Source organism: Eublepharis macularius, chromosome 10 (assembly GCF_028583425.1).
Source record: "Eublepharis macularius isolate TG4126 chromosome 10, MPM_Emac_v1.0, whole genome shotgun sequence".
In the NCBI taxonomy this organism is placed as follows: Eukaryota; Metazoa; Chordata; class Lepidosauria; order Squamata; family Eublepharidae; genus Eublepharis; species Eublepharis macularius.
Window position 1 is genome coordinate 90530947 of NC_072799.1, and position 17430 is coordinate 90548376.

Here is a 17430-nt window from a genome sequence, read left to right on the forward strand (position 1 = left end):
GATCCGTATGCGTCCCCCGACAGTCAAACAGCGCAACCCCAAGAACCTCAAGAATCGGTGTCGGTCGGGGCCGGAGCTTCGATCTCCACACCGCCTCTCATCGACCTCGGTGGTGAGGGGACCAGGCCGAAGGCTACCGCTCTCCCCTTGACCTCGTTACCCACCCCGTCGGAGTGGGGAGCCAGACCCCGAGAAACGCGAGAGCGCCGGGCCGGAGGACTACATCCTAGAGTTTCGATGGACGGGCGCCGAAGCCTAGGAACTGTCCCTGAGCTGGATAGCAGCCAACCGTGGCTGTTTTGGAACAGGACGACCGAACGTACGGACGGGAATACATCCCACCGCGGCGCCCTGAGTTGGGATTATTCGGAACTTGCCCCATGGAAAGAGCCAACGGAAGTTCCTGAACAAAGTTGGGTGCAGATGCAAAGTCGCACCCATGCTGTAGATTCCGGGATCTCGGCAGTGACGGGTCTAGCCAAAGGAATTTTAGCAGCGAGATCGAGAGTCGATCAAGGAGATCCTCCGCCTTGGGGGCCGTTTTCCCCGGTGAGTACAACCGAGGGAGATTCCGCTACGGGGCAACCGGGTCCAAGCCGAATGCAACAGTTGGAAGCTAGACTGATTGATATGGAGGAAAGTTTGGCTCATGCCATCCACCTAATCTCATCGATGGGGGCAGGAGAGAGGCTTTCACCTGAAGAAATGGCTGTACAAATAGCCACCCTCCAAAGCGTTATGTCCTATCCAGTGGAGGACGTTGGAGAACCGGGGGAAACGCCCGAGGAACCCCCTAGATTAGACGAAATTCCGCCTAGCGGGGATACTCCAACTGAGGCACCCGGAGAGACTCCAACGGAAACCCCTAAATCAGACGGGGATACACCTGCCGAGGAGACTCCAGCTGAGCGGCCTGGAGAGGGGGAAGAAATACCAACCCGTCCAACCGAGACGACGGTGATACCCCCTCCTGCTTCTACAACGACGGTACAGCCGACTCAGACGGAAGAGCCTCCGGCTCCTCCTGGGGAGGAATTGCCACAACAACCACAAGAAGCGGTCCCCATTCAACTAACCCCGAGGGACGGCCTACCGGCACCTCAAGATCAGCCTCTGCTTCCCAGGATCACGGCGTCGGGAGGGGCAAGCCCGCGCGACCCACCACCCATCAGACCTTCGCCGCTGCGGCCCCTTCCGCTTCGACCGCAGTTAACCCCGTTGCAGCAACCGATACGTTTGCCACTTGATCAACCCGTGTTACCACCTCCGAACCAACCGGTGGGACCTACACCACTACGACCCCACCAACCCATCCCTCAGCGGCCAGTCACTACACAGCCGCACAGGCCACCTCCACCTCAACCGCTACTGCCAGCACCTCCTGTATTGCCACCGCAAACCCGACCGAGATTGCAGCCGCCTGTCCGACCACGACTGCAGCCACCGGCCCAGCCGAGAGCACCACCGCCAGCCCAGCCGAGACCGCCACCCCCGGCTCAACCGGTGAGGCCGCCGCCAGCGCAACCAGCACCGCTACCACAACCGGGTCCCCCCATACCTCAAGTGCCATTGATGCTTCCGACGGACTTCTACCCAGCACCGGCTCCGAGACAAGACCTCCCGATGGGTTGGGTGAAACTGGAAGCTACTTTTGATGGAGATCCCTCCAAACTGGGATTTTTCTTAGTGCAAGTGGTGCAATTCTTCAACCGGTGGGGACACCTCTTCGGCAGCGAGGCCAGTCAAATTGAACATCTCGGCTCCCGCTTACAAGGCAAAGCAGCGGACTGGTATGTAGGACTATACAATATCGGGGCCCCGGAACTCGATACTCTCCAGGGGTTGGTGGATGCTATCCGAGCGCAATATGAAGACCCCTTAGAGGAAACCAGGGCCCGAACAGAATTGCAAGCCCTTAAACAGGGCAGTATGTCGGCGAGAGACTATATTACGAAATTCCGACAACTGGCCGCCAAATGCCCTAGGTGTGAGGAGTCCACCAAAATCATTCTGTTCAAGCAAGGACTAAACCCGAGACTTTTGGACAGAGCCCTCATGCAGGACAATCCCCCTACGTTGTTAGGTTGGATCCAACTTGCATGCGAAGTTGAAAATCGCATTTTGGAAGTCCGTTTGGTTGAACAACAACAACAAACGGGACAAAGAAGACCCTTGACTTTACAGAAGGGAGGACGGGGAGCTGGGTACGCCACCCGTGGAGCGAGAGATGCTAGATGGCAACAAGGGCTGTGTTTGCAATGCGGACAAGCCGGTCACTTTGCAGCACAATGCCCCTACCGGCCTGTGCAAAGACCTCCGCTTCAACTACGGCGCCCAACCCTTGCTCCATTTCCTACTCTCCAACGCCCGATTCCCGCGCCACGCGCGAACAGAGGCCGCGGCGCTTCCCAAAGGCCCGCCTCAGAGAGAGGACTGGAAGCGGAAGAAGTTATGGAATACGACCCCGCTTCCCCAAACGCAGAAGTCAATCCAGAAAGCCCCCAGTCGGGAAACGAGATGGATCTGTCGTAAAAGGGCCCAAACGACAGATCCGCCCCAAGCCCGTCCCTGCACGGAACCGGCCGCCTGGGTCCATCTTATTCATGCCAGTAACTTTAATCAACCCAGAGAGAAAAATGCACATCCGAGTGCAAGCCCTTATCGACTCGGGCTGTTCGAGAGACATCATCGCCCCAGCTTTAGTCAATGGACTAGTCTTACCAACTCGGGAATTACAAAATCCAGTAATCTTTGAACAAATGGATGGCACCAATATGAACCCCGTTACCACTGAGACCATCCCAGTGATCACAGGCATGGGACAACATTGGGAAAAGAGGTCTTTTGTCATCAGCTCCACTGCCAAATACCCGTTAATTCTAGGCAGCAAGTGGCTATGTGATCACAATCCCTACATAGACTGGGCACAAGGATGTATCACCTTTAATCATGCCAACTGCAAAAATCACCGTTGGAACCAAAACTGGGGCAATGATCCAACTCATACTGAAAAGGCCCTTCTTACTCAAGAAGAAATCAACCAAATACCCGAACCGTATTGGCCTTTTCTAAACGCTTTTTCCGAGGAGGAAGCTGATACTCTACCCCCGCACCGACGAACGGACTGTGCGGTGGAAATTTTACCCGGAGCCTCACTGCCCAAAGGACGACTCTATCCCATGAGTCTCCATGAACGAGAAGAGCTCCGGAAATTCATCGACACCAACCTCCAACGAGGGTTCATCCGCCCAGCCAACAGCCCCCACGCCGCTCCGGTTCTTTTCGTGAAAAAAAAGGATGGGGGACTACGACTGTGCACGGACTTTCGAGGACTTAATGCAGTGTCCACCAACAACGCCTATCCTATACCACTCATCCGAGACCTTCTCAACGTCGTGGCCCAAGGTAAGATCTTTACAAAATTAGACTTAAAAGATGCTTACTTCCACGTCCGTATCAAGGCAGGGGATGAATGGAAAACCGCATTTAATACGCCCCTCGGACAATATGAATACCTAGTTATGCCTTTTGGGTTGACGGGAGCCCCATCTGTTTTTATGTCCATGATAAACGAAGTTCTGCACGAATTTCTGTACAAAGGGGTGGTGGTGTACCTTGATGATGTCTTAATTTATTCAGACACAGAGGAAGAACATATTCAATTGGTACAAAAGGTCCTGGCCACATTGATGAATAATAAACTACCCATCAAGTTGTCCAAATGTGAATTCCATAAAACCGAACTCACTTACCTTGGGTATTGCATCTCCCAAGAGGGTTTAAAAATGGATCCAACCAAAATACAAGCGATTCAAGAATGGCAAACACCCACCACCCGTAAAGAACTACAATCTTTCCTGGGTTTTGCCAACTTCTATAGAGACTTTATAGCAAATTTCGCCCAAATCACGCTCCCCTTAACAGAATTGTTGAAAACAAAAAATAAAGGGGACCAAGCTAAAAAACCCTCCTCCAAGCTACAATGGACCTCCGATTGCCAAACTGCTTTCGAATGCCTGAAAAAGCAATTTGTAACGGAACCCATCCTCGCCCACCCCAACGAACAGTCCCCTTTCGTAGTGCAAGTCGACGCCAGCGATACAGCAATAGGGGGGGTTTTACTGCAGAAGGGGGAGGATGGAAAGTTGCGGCCTTGTGCGTTCTTGTCTAGAAAATTTTCGGAGGCGGAAAGGAATTGGAATGTGTGGGAGAAGGAGGCTTTTGCAGTAAAAGCAGCCCTTACTAATTGGAGACATTGGCTGGAGGGGGCGCGATACCCCTTCGAGGTTTGGACAGATCATAAAAATCTGGAGGCCCTCCGAAGCCCACGCAGACTGAATGCCAAGCAATTGCGATGGGCGGAATTCTTTTCCAAATTCAACTTCACTCTAAATTATCTCCCGGGCAAGACTAACTTTTTGGCGGATGCCCTATCGCGCATGCCCCAACACAAGAGCAAACGGGAGGAGACTGTCGACACGGTCTTCTCGCCTACGCAACTTGGGGGCGTGGTAACTACTCGCAGTCGAGCCAAACAGCCCCTCCCGGCCAACCAGGAGTGGAAATCGAAACTTAAAACTGAGGTGGAAAAGGAGGGGGATAAAGCTCCGCGAAACAAGCTGGTCCAATCCCCACAGGGGGATTGGCTAGCGGGGAACAAGTTTTACGTCCCAGACAGCCTCCGGCTGGAGGTTTTGCAGCGCTGTCATGATGCTCCCACTGCTGGTCATTATGGGTATCTGAAAACATTGCATCTAATCCAAAGACAGTTCTGGTGGCCGGGCATGCGCAAAGACATTTCCCAATATGTTAGTTCCTGCCCCGTTTGCCTCAGCGCCAAAACCAGAAAAGGAAAACCTCCGGGTCTCCTGCAACCATTGGAAACACCCAACAGACCTTGGGAAATAATATCTATGGACTTTATCACTGATCTACCTGTTTCAAAAGGACATAATTGCATTTTAGTCGTGGTAGATCTGTTCTCCAAACAAGCTCATTTTATTCCCTGTACTGCTATACCCACCGCTCGAAAACTAGCAGATTTATTTTTAAAACACATCGTAAAATTACATTCTTTTCCGTCCAAGGTGATTTCGGATCGCGGCGGACAGTTCGTTGCCAACTTCTGGCGGGAGCTTTTGAGAATGTTGAATATTGAGCAAGGCATCAGTTCAAGCCACCACCCACAAACCGACGGACAATCCGAAAAAACAAACCAGATACTAGAACAGTTTCTTCGTTGCTACATTAATTTCCAACAAGATAATTGGGTAGACCTTCTCCCTCTGGCCGAATTCTCATATAACAACAGTGTACACGCTTCAACGGGAGAGGCCCCTTTCAAAATTGTCTATGGAGCTCACTTCAACCCCTTCCCGTTGGACGCTCCCCCTCTCCATTCCTCTAATCTGCCAGATGTATCTTCGTGGTGGGGGGAGGCGGCGCAACAATGGACTCTTATTAAGAAACATCTTGAAAAAGCCAAACTGGATTACAAAAAATACGCAGATCGCCATCGTGTGGCCGAATGGGATTTACAACCTGGAGATCATGTGTATATTTCCACAAAGAACCTGAAACTAGCTCAGACAAGCCGCAAACTTGCTCTGAAATTCCTGGGACCTTTCCCTGTGCGCAAAATAATCAATAAAGTGACTGTTGCTGTAACTTTGCCCAAGAACTTACGCCATGTTCATGATACGTTCCATGTCAGTCTTCTAAAGAGAGCTCCTACCGATGACAAGTGGCACATCAAAGCTCCACCCATTCCAACTTTAATTGACGACCAAATACACTATGAAGTACAACAAATTTTGGACTCTAAACTCAAACGGAATCAGCTTTTTTACCTCATTAGGTGGAAGGACTTTGATTCTGGGTACGATGAGTGGGTGAATTCTGTACATGTTCATGCTCCTAGATTAACCAAAGCTTTTCATACTCGCTACCCATATAAACCAGGGGGGGATTTGTTTTAAGGGGGGCAGAATGTCAGGTCCAGTATATATCTAAACTGTACTGACTCCATTTTCTAATGCTTCTAGTGTTTAAGTGCTTTCTTCCCAGGTGCACCAGTTCCCAGGCAGCATTCCCACCGGAGGCGACTGTTTTGTCTAACACCGTTCCACCAAGCATTGGCCTTGGAGGAGAGCAGCTTCCCAGGACTGAGAGATGTTGTTATGAGAACTGCGGGGGGAGGCAAACCCAGATGGGTATTGTTACTTTGTACCTCATGCTTTGCCCTTCATTGGTAACAATGACTGTGTACCATCCTGAGTCTCCTATTCAGGACTGTGGACTATAATGGACCTTTTCTGCAGTAAAGTTTCCTTATTCAATCAATGGACTCCTGTTTGCTTTTGAAAGGGAACCTGTAGGAAGAGCCTTATCTAGCCACAAGCTGACATTTTGTTACCAATCATGCCTGAGTCGGGCCCAGCGGAATCCAAGGGAGTCCCGGACAAGGATCCCTTGTTTGATCCGTATGCGTCCCCCGACAGTCAAACAGCGCAACCCCAAGAACCTCAAGAATCGGTGTCGGTCGGGGCCGGAGCTTCGATCTCCACACCGCCTCTCATCGACCTCGGTGGTGAGGGGACCAGGCCGAAGGCTACCGCTCTCCCCTTGACCTCGTTACCCACCCCGTCGGAGTGGGGAGCCAGACCCCGAGAAACGCGAGAGCGCCGGGCCGGAGGACTACATCCTAGAGTTTCGATGGACGGGCGCCGAAGCCTAGGAACTGTCCCTGAGCTGGATAGCAGCCAACCGTGGCTGTTTTGGAACAGGACGACCGAACGTACGGACGGGAATACATCCCACCGCGGCGCCCTGAGTTGGGATTATTCGGAACTTGCCCCATGGAAAGAGCCAACGGAAGTTCCTGAACAAAGTTGGGTGCAGATGCAAAGTCGCACCCATGCTGTAGATTCCGGGATCTCGGCAGTGACGGGTCTAGCCAAAGGAATTTTAGCAGCGAGATCGAGAGTCGATCAAGGAGATCCTCCGCCTTGGGGGCCGTTTTCCCCGGTGAGTACAACCGAGGGAGATTCCGCTACGGGGCAACCGGGTCCAAGCCGAATGCAACAGTTGGAAGCTAGACTGATTGATATGGAGGAAAGTTTGGCTCATGCCATCCACCTAATCTCATCGATGGGGGCAGGAGAGAGGCTTTCACCTGAAGAAATGGCTGTACAAATAGCCACCCTCCAAAGCGTTATGTCCTATCCAGTGGAGGACGTTGGAGAACCGGGGGAAACGCCCAAGGAACCCCCTAGATTAGACGAAATTCCGCCTAGCGGGGATACTCCAACTGAGGCACCCGGAGAGACTCCAACGGAAACCCCTAAATCAGACGGGGATACACCTGCCGAGGAGACTCCAGCTGAGCGGCCTGGAGAGGGGGAAGAAATACCAACCCGTCCAACCGAGACGACGGTGATACCCCCTCCTGCTTCTACAACGACGGTACAGCCGACTCAGACGGAAGAGCCTCCGGCTCCTCCTGGGGAGGAATTGCCACAACAACCACAAGAAGCGGTCCCCATTCAACTAACCCCGAGGGACGGCCTACCGGCACCTCAAGATCAGCCTCTGCTTCCCAGGATCACGGCGTCGGGAGGGGCAAGCCCGCGCGACCCACCACCCATCAGACCTTCGCCGCTGCGGCCCCTTCCGCTTCGACCGCAGTTAACCCCGTTGCAGCAACCGATACGTTTGCCACTTGATCAACCCGTGTTACCACCTCCGAACCAACCGGTGGGACCTACACCACTACGACCCCACCAACCCATCCCTCAGCGGCCAGTCACTACACAGCCGCACAGGCCACCTCCACCTCAACCGCTACTGCCAGCACCTCCTGTATTGCCACCGCAAACCCGACCGAGATTGCAGCCGCCTGTCCGACCACGACTGCAGCCACCGGCCCAGCCGAGAGCACCACCGCCAGCCCAGCCGAGACCGCCACCCCCGGCTCAACCGGTGAGGCCGCCGCCAGCGCAACCAGCACCGCTACCACAACCGGGTCCCCCCATACCTCAAGTGCCATTGATGCTTCCGACGGACTTCTACCCAGCACCGGCTCCGAGACAAGACCTCCCGATGGGTTGGGTGAAACTGGAAGCTACTTTTGATGGAGATCCCTCCAAACTGGGATTTTTCTTAGTGCAAGTGGTGCAATTCTTCAACCGGTGGGGACACCTCTTCGGCAGCGAGGCCAGTCAAATTGAACATCTCGGCTCCCGCTTACAAGGCAAAGCAGCGGACTGGTATGTAGGACTATACAATATCGGGGCCCCGGAACTCGATACTCTCCAGGGGTTGGTGGATGCTATCCGAGCGCAATATGAAGACCCCTTAGAGGAAACCAGGGCCCGAACAGAATTGCAAGCCCTTAAACAGGGCAGTATGTCGGCGAGAGACTATATTACGAAATTCCGACAACTGGCCGCCAAATGCCCTAGGTGTGAGGAGTCCACCAAAATCATTCTGTTCAAGCAAGGACTAAACCCGAGACTTTTGGACAGAGCCCTCATGCAGGACAATCCCCCTACGTTGTTAGGTTGGATCCAACTTGCATGCGAAGTTGAAAATCGCATTTTGGAAGTCCGTTTGGTTGAACAACAACAACAAACGGGACAAAGAAGACCCTTGACTTTACAGAAGGGAGGACGGGGAGCTGGGTACGCCACCCGTGGAGCGAGAGATGCTAGATGGCAACAAGGGCTGTGTTTGCAATGCGGACAAGCCGGTCACTTTGCAGCACAATGCCCCTACCGGCCTGTGCAAAGACCTCCGCTTCAACTACGGCGCCCAACCCTTGCTCCATTTCCTACTCTCCAACGCCCGATTCCCGCGCCACGCGCGAACAGAGGCCGCGGCGCTTCCCAAAGGCCCGCCTCAGAGAGAGGACTGGAAGCGGAAGAAGTTATGGAATACGACCCCGCTTCCCCAAACGCAGAAGTCAATCCAGAAAGCCCCCAGTCGGGAAACGAGATGGATCTGTCGTAAAAGGGCCCAAACGACAGATCCGCCCCAAGCCCGTCCCTGCACGGAACCGGCCGCCTGGGTCCATCTTATTCATGCCAGTAACTTTAATCAACCCAGAGAGAAAAATGCACATCCGAGTGCAAGCCCTTATCGACTCGGGCTGTTCGAGAGACATCATCGCCCCAGCTTTAGTCAATGGACTAGTCTTACCAACTCGGGAATTACAAAATCCAGTAATCTTTGAACAAATGGATGGCACCAATATGAACCCCGTTACCACTGAGACCATCCCAGTGATCACAGGCATGGGACAACATTGGGAAAAGAGGTCTTTTGTCATCAGCTCCACTGCCAAATACCCGTTAATTCTAGGCAGCAAGTGGCTATGTGATCACAATCCCTACATAGACTGGGCACAAGGATGTATCACCTTTAATCATGCCAACTGCAAAAATCACCGTTGGAACCAAAACTGGGGCAATGATCCAACTCATACTGAAAAGGCCCTTCTTACTCAAGAAGAAATCAACCAAATACCCGAACCGTATTGGCCTTTTCTAAACGCTTTTTCCGAGGAGGAAGCTGATACTCTACCCCCGCACCGACGAACGGACTGTGCGGTGGAAATTTTACCCGGAGCCTCACTGCCCAAAGGACGACTCTATCCCATGAGTCTCCATGAACGAGAAGAGCTCCGGAAATTCATCGACACCAACCTCCAACGAGGGTTCATCCGCCCAGCCAACAGCCCCCACGCCGCTCCGGTTCTTTTCGTGAAAAAAAAGGATGGGGGACTACGACTGTGCACGGACTTTCGAGGACTTAATGCAGTGTCCACCAACAACGCCTATCCTATACCACTCATCCGAGACCTTCTCAACGTCGTGGCCCAAGGTAAGATCTTTACAAAATTAGACTTAAAAGATGCTTACTTCCACGTCCGTATCAAGGCAGGGGATGAATGGAAAACCGCATTTAATACGCCCCTCGGACAATATGAATACCTAGTTATGCCTTTTGGGTTGACGGGAGCCCCATCTGTTTTTATGTCCATGATAAACGAAGTTCTGCACGAATTTCTGTACAAAGGGGTGGTGGTGTACCTTGATGATGTCTTAATTTATTCAGACACAGAGGAAGAACATATTCAATTGGTACAAAAGGTCCTGGCCACATTGATGAATAATAAACTACCCATCAAGTTGTCCAAATGTGAATTCCATAAAACCGAACTCACTTACCTTGGGTATTGCATCTCCCAAGAGGGTTTAAAAATGGATCCAACCAAAATACAAGCGATTCAAGAATGGCAAACACCCACCACCCGTAAAGAACTACAATCTTTCCTGGGTTTTGCCAACTTCTATAGAGACTTTATAGCAAATTTCGCCCAAATCACGCTCCCCTTAACAGAATTGTTGAAAACAAAAAATAAAGGGGACCAAGCTAAAAAACCCTCCTCCAAGCTACAATGGACCTCCGATTGCCAAACTGCTTTCGAATGCCTGAAAAAGCAATTTGTAACGGAACCCATCCTCGCCCACCCCAACGAACAGTCCCCTTTCGTAGTGCAAGTCGACGCCAGCGATACAGCAATAGGGGGGGTTTTACTGCAGAAGGGGGAGGATGGAAAGTTGCGGCCTTGTGCGTTCTTGTCTAGAAAATTTTCGGAGGCGGAAAGGAATTGGAATGTGTGGGAGAAGGAGGCTTTTGCAGTAAAAGCAGCCCTTACTAATTGGAGACATTGGCTGGAGGGGGCGCGATACCCCTTCGAGGTTTGGACAGATCATAAAAATCTGGAGGCCCTCCGAAGCCCACGCAGACTGAATGCCAAGCAATTGCGATGGGCGGAATTCTTTTCCAAATTCAACTTCACTCTAAATTATCTCCCGGGCAAGACTAACTTTTTGGCGGATGCCCTATCGCGCATGCCCCAACACAAGAGCAAACGGGAGGAGACTGTCGACACGGTCTTCTCGCCTACGCAACTTGGGGGCGTGGTAACTACTCGCAGTCGAGCCAAACAGCCCCTCCCGGCCAACCAGGAGTGGAAATCGAAACTTAAAACTGAGGTGGAAAAGGAGGGGGATAAAGCTCCGCGAAACAAGCTGGTCCAATCCCCACAGGGGGATTGGCTAGCGGGGAACAAGTTTTACGTCCCAGACAGCCTCCGGCTGGAGGTTTTGCAGCGCTGTCATGATGCTCCCACTGCTGGTCATTATGGGTATCTGAAAACATTGCATCTAATCCAAAGACAGTTCTGGTGGCCGGGCATGCGCAAAGACATTTCCCAATATGTTAGTTCCTGCCCCGTTTGCCTCAGCGCCAAAACCAGAAAAGGAAAACCTCCGGGTCTCCTGCAACCATTGGAAACACCCAACAGACCTTGGGAAATAATATCTATGGACTTTATCACTGATCTACCTGTTTCAAAAGGACATAATTGCATTTTAGTCGTGGTAGATCTGTTCTCCAAACAAGCTCATTTTATTCCCTGTACTGCTATACCCACCGCTCGAAAACTAGCAGATTTATTTTTAAAACACATCGTAAAATTACATTCTTTTCCGTCCAAGGTGATTTCGGATCGCGGCGGACAGTTCGTTGCCAACTTCTGGCGGGAGCTTTTGAGAATGTTGAATATTGAGCAAGGCATCAGTTCAAGCCACCACCCACAAACCGACGGACAATCCGAAAAAACAAACCAGATACTAGAACAGTTTCTTCGTTGCTACATTAATTTCCAACAAGATAATTGGGTAGACCTTCTCCCTCTGGCCGAATTCTCATATAACAACAGTGTACACGCTTCAACGGGAGAGGCCCCTTTCAAAATTGTCTATGGAGCTCACTTCAACCCCTTCCCGTTGGACGCTCCCCCTCTCCATTCCTCTAATCTGCCAGATGTATCTTCGTGGTGGGGGGAGGCGGCGCAACAATGGACTCTTATTAAGAAACATCTTGAAAAAGCCAAACTGGATTACAAAAAATACGCAGATCGCCATCGTGTGGCCGAATGGGATTTACAACCTGGAGATCATGTGTATATTTCCACAAAGAACCTGAAACTAGCTCAGACAAGCCGCAAACTTGCTCTGAAATTCCTGGGACCTTTCCCTGTGCGCAAAATAATCAATAAAGTGACTGTTGCTGTAACTTTGCCCAAGAACTTACGCCATGTTCATGATACGTTCCATGTCAGTCTTCTAAAGAGAGCTCCTACCGATGACAAGTGGCACATCAAAGCTCCACCCATTCCAACTTTAATTGACGACCAAATACACTATGAAGTACAACAAATTTTGGACTCTAAACTCAAACGGAATCAGCTTTTTTACCTCATTAGGTGGAAGGACTTTGATTCTGGGTACGATGAGTGGGTGAATTCTGTACATGTTCATGCTCCTAGATTAACCAAAGCTTTTCATACTCGCTACCCATATAAACCAGGGGGGGATTTGTTTTAAGGGGGGCAGAATGTCAGGTCCAGTATATATCTAAACTGTACTGACTCCATTTTCTAATGCTTCTAGTGTTTAAGTGCTTTCTTCCCAGGTGCACCAGTTCCCAGGCAGCATTCCCACCGGAGGCGACTGTTTTGTCTAACACCGTTCCACCAAGCATTGGCCTTGGAGGAGAGCAGCTTCCCAGGACTGAGAGATGTTGTTATGACAACTGCGGGGGGAGGCAAACCCAGATGGGTATTGTTACTTTGTACCTCATGCTTTGCCCTTCATTGGTAACAATGACTGTGTACCATCCTGAGTCTCCTATTCAGGACTGTGGACTATAATGGACCTTTTCTGCAGTAAAGTTTCCTTATTCAATCAATGGACTCCTGTTTGCTTTTGAAAGGGAACCTGTAGGAAGAGCCTTATCTAGCCACAAGCTGACAGGGTGAACAGGAAAATATTTTGTAAAAGATTAAAAATATTCAGAGTTCAGGATTACATGTATTTTAAATAAATAAATCCCCACAAAAATACTTTCCCGAGAAACTGGTTTCATCGCCTTTGCTCTGTAGCGCAGGAGGGCAGTGCCAGATAAGAAACCAGGAGTACGCATTCATTTGTCATCTGAAATAATAGTAAAGACTAACTGTGAGAAATAAACCTACATCATGTCATGGCTTTCAGAACCTGATTTGTGGACCCTAATCCTAGTCAGTGGAGCAGCCTGAACAAAGACATCGATCACAGTTAGTTCAATTAAACTGTGGAAATATTTGAAACTTCTTCATTTTAAACATTTCTCATTTTGTTCATCGGCAACATCCAAGGGATGCAAATGAGATGGCCTCCTAACTATTATTTAATCTGGATGGTTTATTTTTTTACTATGACATCTTGCTGAAAGCTTTTTAAGGTTTCTTATTTCTGGCCTGGTTTGTTTTCATGATTTAATTTGGTTTTCCAATATCAACCACCAGATGGCATGACCAGCTTTTCAAATAAACAGTTTTAGGGCTACAGGCTGCAGTTTACATCACAGTAGCACCGGCTTAGATGAGTCATCCTTTGTTGCCATGGATTCCAGTTTTGATTTCATGCAGATTTTGGCCTTGTTGCTTGAATGGCAAACTTCTGCAGTAATCATGAGGGAACAAGAGTGAACTATAAACCATGACTTGCAGAGACTAAATTTAAATATAATAGGACAGGGCTTTTTTTCAGGGGGAACGCGGTGGAACGGAGTTCCGGAACCTCTTGAAAATGGTCACATGGCCAGTGGCCCCGCCCCCTGATCTCCAGACAGAGGGGAGTTGAGATTGCCGCGGAGGGAGATTGCCGCGGAGGGATCGTCTGGAGATCAGGGGGCAGGGCCACCGGCCATGTGACCATTTTCTCCGAGGGCAATCCACTGAGTTCCACCACCTCTTTTCCCAGAAAAAAGCCCTGAATAGGACCCTTACCAACAAACAAGATATAAAGGCAGTCTGTACAATTTCAGCATCATTTCTATTGCGCCATCTTACTCAGAATGCATTTTTTTAGATTTCACAAGAAATAACAATAAAAAGTGTCTCCTTGTGGTAAAAGATGCAAAGCACCAACAGGCAACTGCCATGCTTTGAATGTATTTTTTCAAAATTAACTATTCCAACATTTGCATCAGTTTGTACAGAGTGCGAGTGATGCGCATTGCACAAGAGGAGGACTAAAAGCTGGAGGTATTACAGGAACCATGATAATACAGTAAAGAGTCCAATAACACCTTTAAGACTAACCAAGCTTTTGAGAATCACAGCTCTCTTCATCAGATGCATGTGCCGAAGAGAGCTGTGGTTCTCAAAATCTTATGCTACAATAAAGTTGGTCAGTCTTAAAGGTGCTACTGGACTCTTTACTATTTTGCAACTACAGACTAACACGGCTAACTCCTCTGTATCTTATACTGAATGAGACAATTCGTCCAGCAAGGTCAGTTTTGTCTACTCGGAACGGCAGCACTTTGCCCAGGTTTCAGGCAGAGGTCTCTCACGTCACCTACTGCCTGGTCCTTTCACCTGGAGATGCCAGAGATTGAACCGAGGACCTTCTGCCTGCCCGGCAGACATTCTAACGCTGAGCCACGGCCCCTCAAGACTTTCACAGCAGTATCTCCCAATTTATGGGGCAGGCTACCAATGAAGGTGTGTAAAGCAACTTTGCTGATTTGGTTTTTCAAAACTTGCATTTGGCAGCTGAATATGAATGTCTATATGACATTATTTAGCTTGATCTGGGAAATGGAATATTCTGACTGCCTTGACCCGTGCTCTTTTAGACAAAACAGATCTATGTTGTTTGCATGGAAACTTAGCATTATGTTGCTGTTCCTGTTTGATTATATTTTAGTGTAGCGTTTCCTTGGAAATTGGAATCCGCTTCAAATGCAGATGGAAGCATGACACAAATTTTCAAAATCAATAAATGCGTGTTCTTCAAAATGCCTGTACAGGTCAGCCTTAACACATTCATTTACAAGTCAGTTCAACCAAGTTCAATGGTATTTACTTCCAAGTGCTGCTCGAGTGCTTTGGACATCTCTAAAGTGTTATGAACAAACTGGGTTCAGTGGAGGCCGGTTCCACAACAACAGATAAATAAACTTGGCATTTACATAATGCTTTAGAGTGCCCAAAGAATTTTGTATATATTACTGGAATAGCCATTATAGCAGTATGAAATCTCCATATAACAGATGGAGAGGGGGCTGAGACTGAGAAACAGCAGCTTGTCTATGAGGACAATGAATGGTGTGACTTCACAAACCGTCGTAATTTTTCATCTCTAGCTAGCGATTTACCATTTTCTTCATGTCCGTATTCCTGCCCTGCTATGGTGCATCTCCGGAAAACCATTTTGTTCTCTGTGAGTGTTCCAGTCTTATCGGAGAAAAGATACTCAATCTGCCCCAGGTCTTCAGCAATATTCAGCGCTCTACACTGAATTGTGGTGTTTGTCTTTTCGTGGTAAAAATCAATGTCATTCTGAATTAAATAGATTTGCCCCAATTTGACAAATTCAATGGAAACATAAAGAGAAACTGGAATCAAGACCTGCCAAAGGAAGAAGAAGAATTTAGAACAGCTTTACTCATAAAGGCTGATTCCGCACACGTTGGATAATGCACTTTAAATGCACTTTATCAATCATTTGAGGTGGATTTTTTTTGTTCCGCACACGAAAAAATCCGTTCCAAATGATCTATAAAGAGGATTGGAAGTGCATTATCCAACGTGTGCGGAATCACTCATAAAGCTAAATCCTGCTCTAAATGGCCTCAGAAAACATCTGGATCAATTCTTTTAAATTCAGATTACTCCAGTTTCTCAATGACGTACAGGAAGTTGCAGAGATGTGAAATTACCTGTAATAAAATTATCATTCTCCAAAATAAATAGAATGCTCCCAATGATGGAGTGATAATCTGTTTTCCAGTGGAGTCTGTGATACTATACAAAGCGGGCTGTGAATACCTACCCAGCCAAATCCAATGACCTTTAAAAAGGAAACAAAGGAACAATTAGCAACATTAAACTACAAAGGACATTGCCGTTCAAGGTCTTCATATTGGCGTACAGCAGAATGTGGGGGGGGGGGGATCAACCTCTAAATAAGATTTTGGTATTTTTAATATCATCTATAAACTGTCCAAACACCCTATGGATGTTTACAAGAAAATAAATCCCACTGAATGCAACAGGACATATAAACTTCCAAAACACAACACTTTTCAATCAGATAAGGTTCTTCGATGATACCAAACCAGACAAACTTGCATTAGTTATTTAATTTATATGTAAGTGTAATACTAGTTGAATGGAGGCTCATGAAGTATGTGCATACTATGTGTCCATGATGAGGGACTTGTACACATTGTCTGGTCAATAGCCCTTCAGGTATGTGCTTAGGTCAACTGTGTTCTCTATATTTTCTGACCAATATATCTCTCTAACAGGACTCAGTGAATGCGCATACACTAGCTAAACTGTGTACACTGTTCAGTCCATCACTCTAAAATCCAAGAAACAAGGTTTCGATTTCTGTCTCTAACCGATGCTCTCTTACCAAGGATCCATGACCAGACGGAGATCAGTTTGCTCTTCAATATAACATCCTGATTGGGGGGGGGGGCACTTAAGTAAACTGTTCTGTATTCCTAGGGATACCCTGCTCAGTCATCACCTCCTGGCTGTGCTGTGTTTTGCAACAGCTCGCACGCACATACCTCCTCCCCGCTCCATCTTTGTTCCCAGCCAGACTGATTTCACTGTGGCAACATGACCTGCTTCCTCTCTGGAACCTTTCAAACATTGTGACAACAGGAAACTAAAGCCTGGACTACACAAGCGTCAGAATTAAGTGATAGAATCCAGAGTTGACTGTATAAAAAAAACTGGAATACCATTTTTGAATTCTCCCCCATTTAAGCAAAGCTATAATTTTAAAATATTAGCATATTGGGGGGGGGGATTCTACTTGTTGCTGGGAAAAATATCTGTAATTAGAATGAATGTTTTACCTAAAATGTTATTTTTGTTTCAGACAATACCAATATTGACATCTGACACACCAATGGCACAAGGCCGTATCTAAGTTTGTGTGGCAAGGGAAGAAACCATGGGTTAAACTTAAAATATTGCAAGATGCAAAGAAAAGATGGGATCTAGGTTTACTTAGTTTGAATATATATTTTGATGTTTGTTGCTTGGTTTGACTTATAGAGTGGATATTGTTGAGAAACAAAAGATTACTGGACATAGAGGGACATGATATAAGATTCGGATGATATGCTTATTTGTGGCATGAAAAAGTGGCATGAGAGAGCTGTGACTGACCTAAGGCCACCCAGCTGGCTTCAAGCGGAGGAGTGGGGAATTAAACCTGGCTCTCCAGATTAGAGTCCTGCCGCTCTTAACCACTACTAGAGATAGGCACAATCAGCATTACGATAGAA

At 48.4% G+C, this 17430-nt stretch overlaps 1 protein-coding gene across 1 annotated transcript in view; it reads right to left on the reverse strand.

Annotated features, from left to right (window-relative positions):
* The window catches only part of ATP10D (ATPase phospholipid transporting 10D (putative)), a 90101-nt gene that overhangs the window by 37714 nt on the left and 34957 nt on the right, over positions 1-17430 (reverse strand). The window contains exons 8-9 of the mRNA XM_054989477.1: positions 15841-15971; positions 15277-15529 (exon numbers count right to left, since the gene is read on the reverse strand). Coding sequence (XP_054845452.1) covers positions 15277-15529; positions 15841-15971 — 384 coding nt within the window. The remainder of the gene's footprint in view (positions 1-15276; positions 15530-15840; positions 15972-17430) is intronic.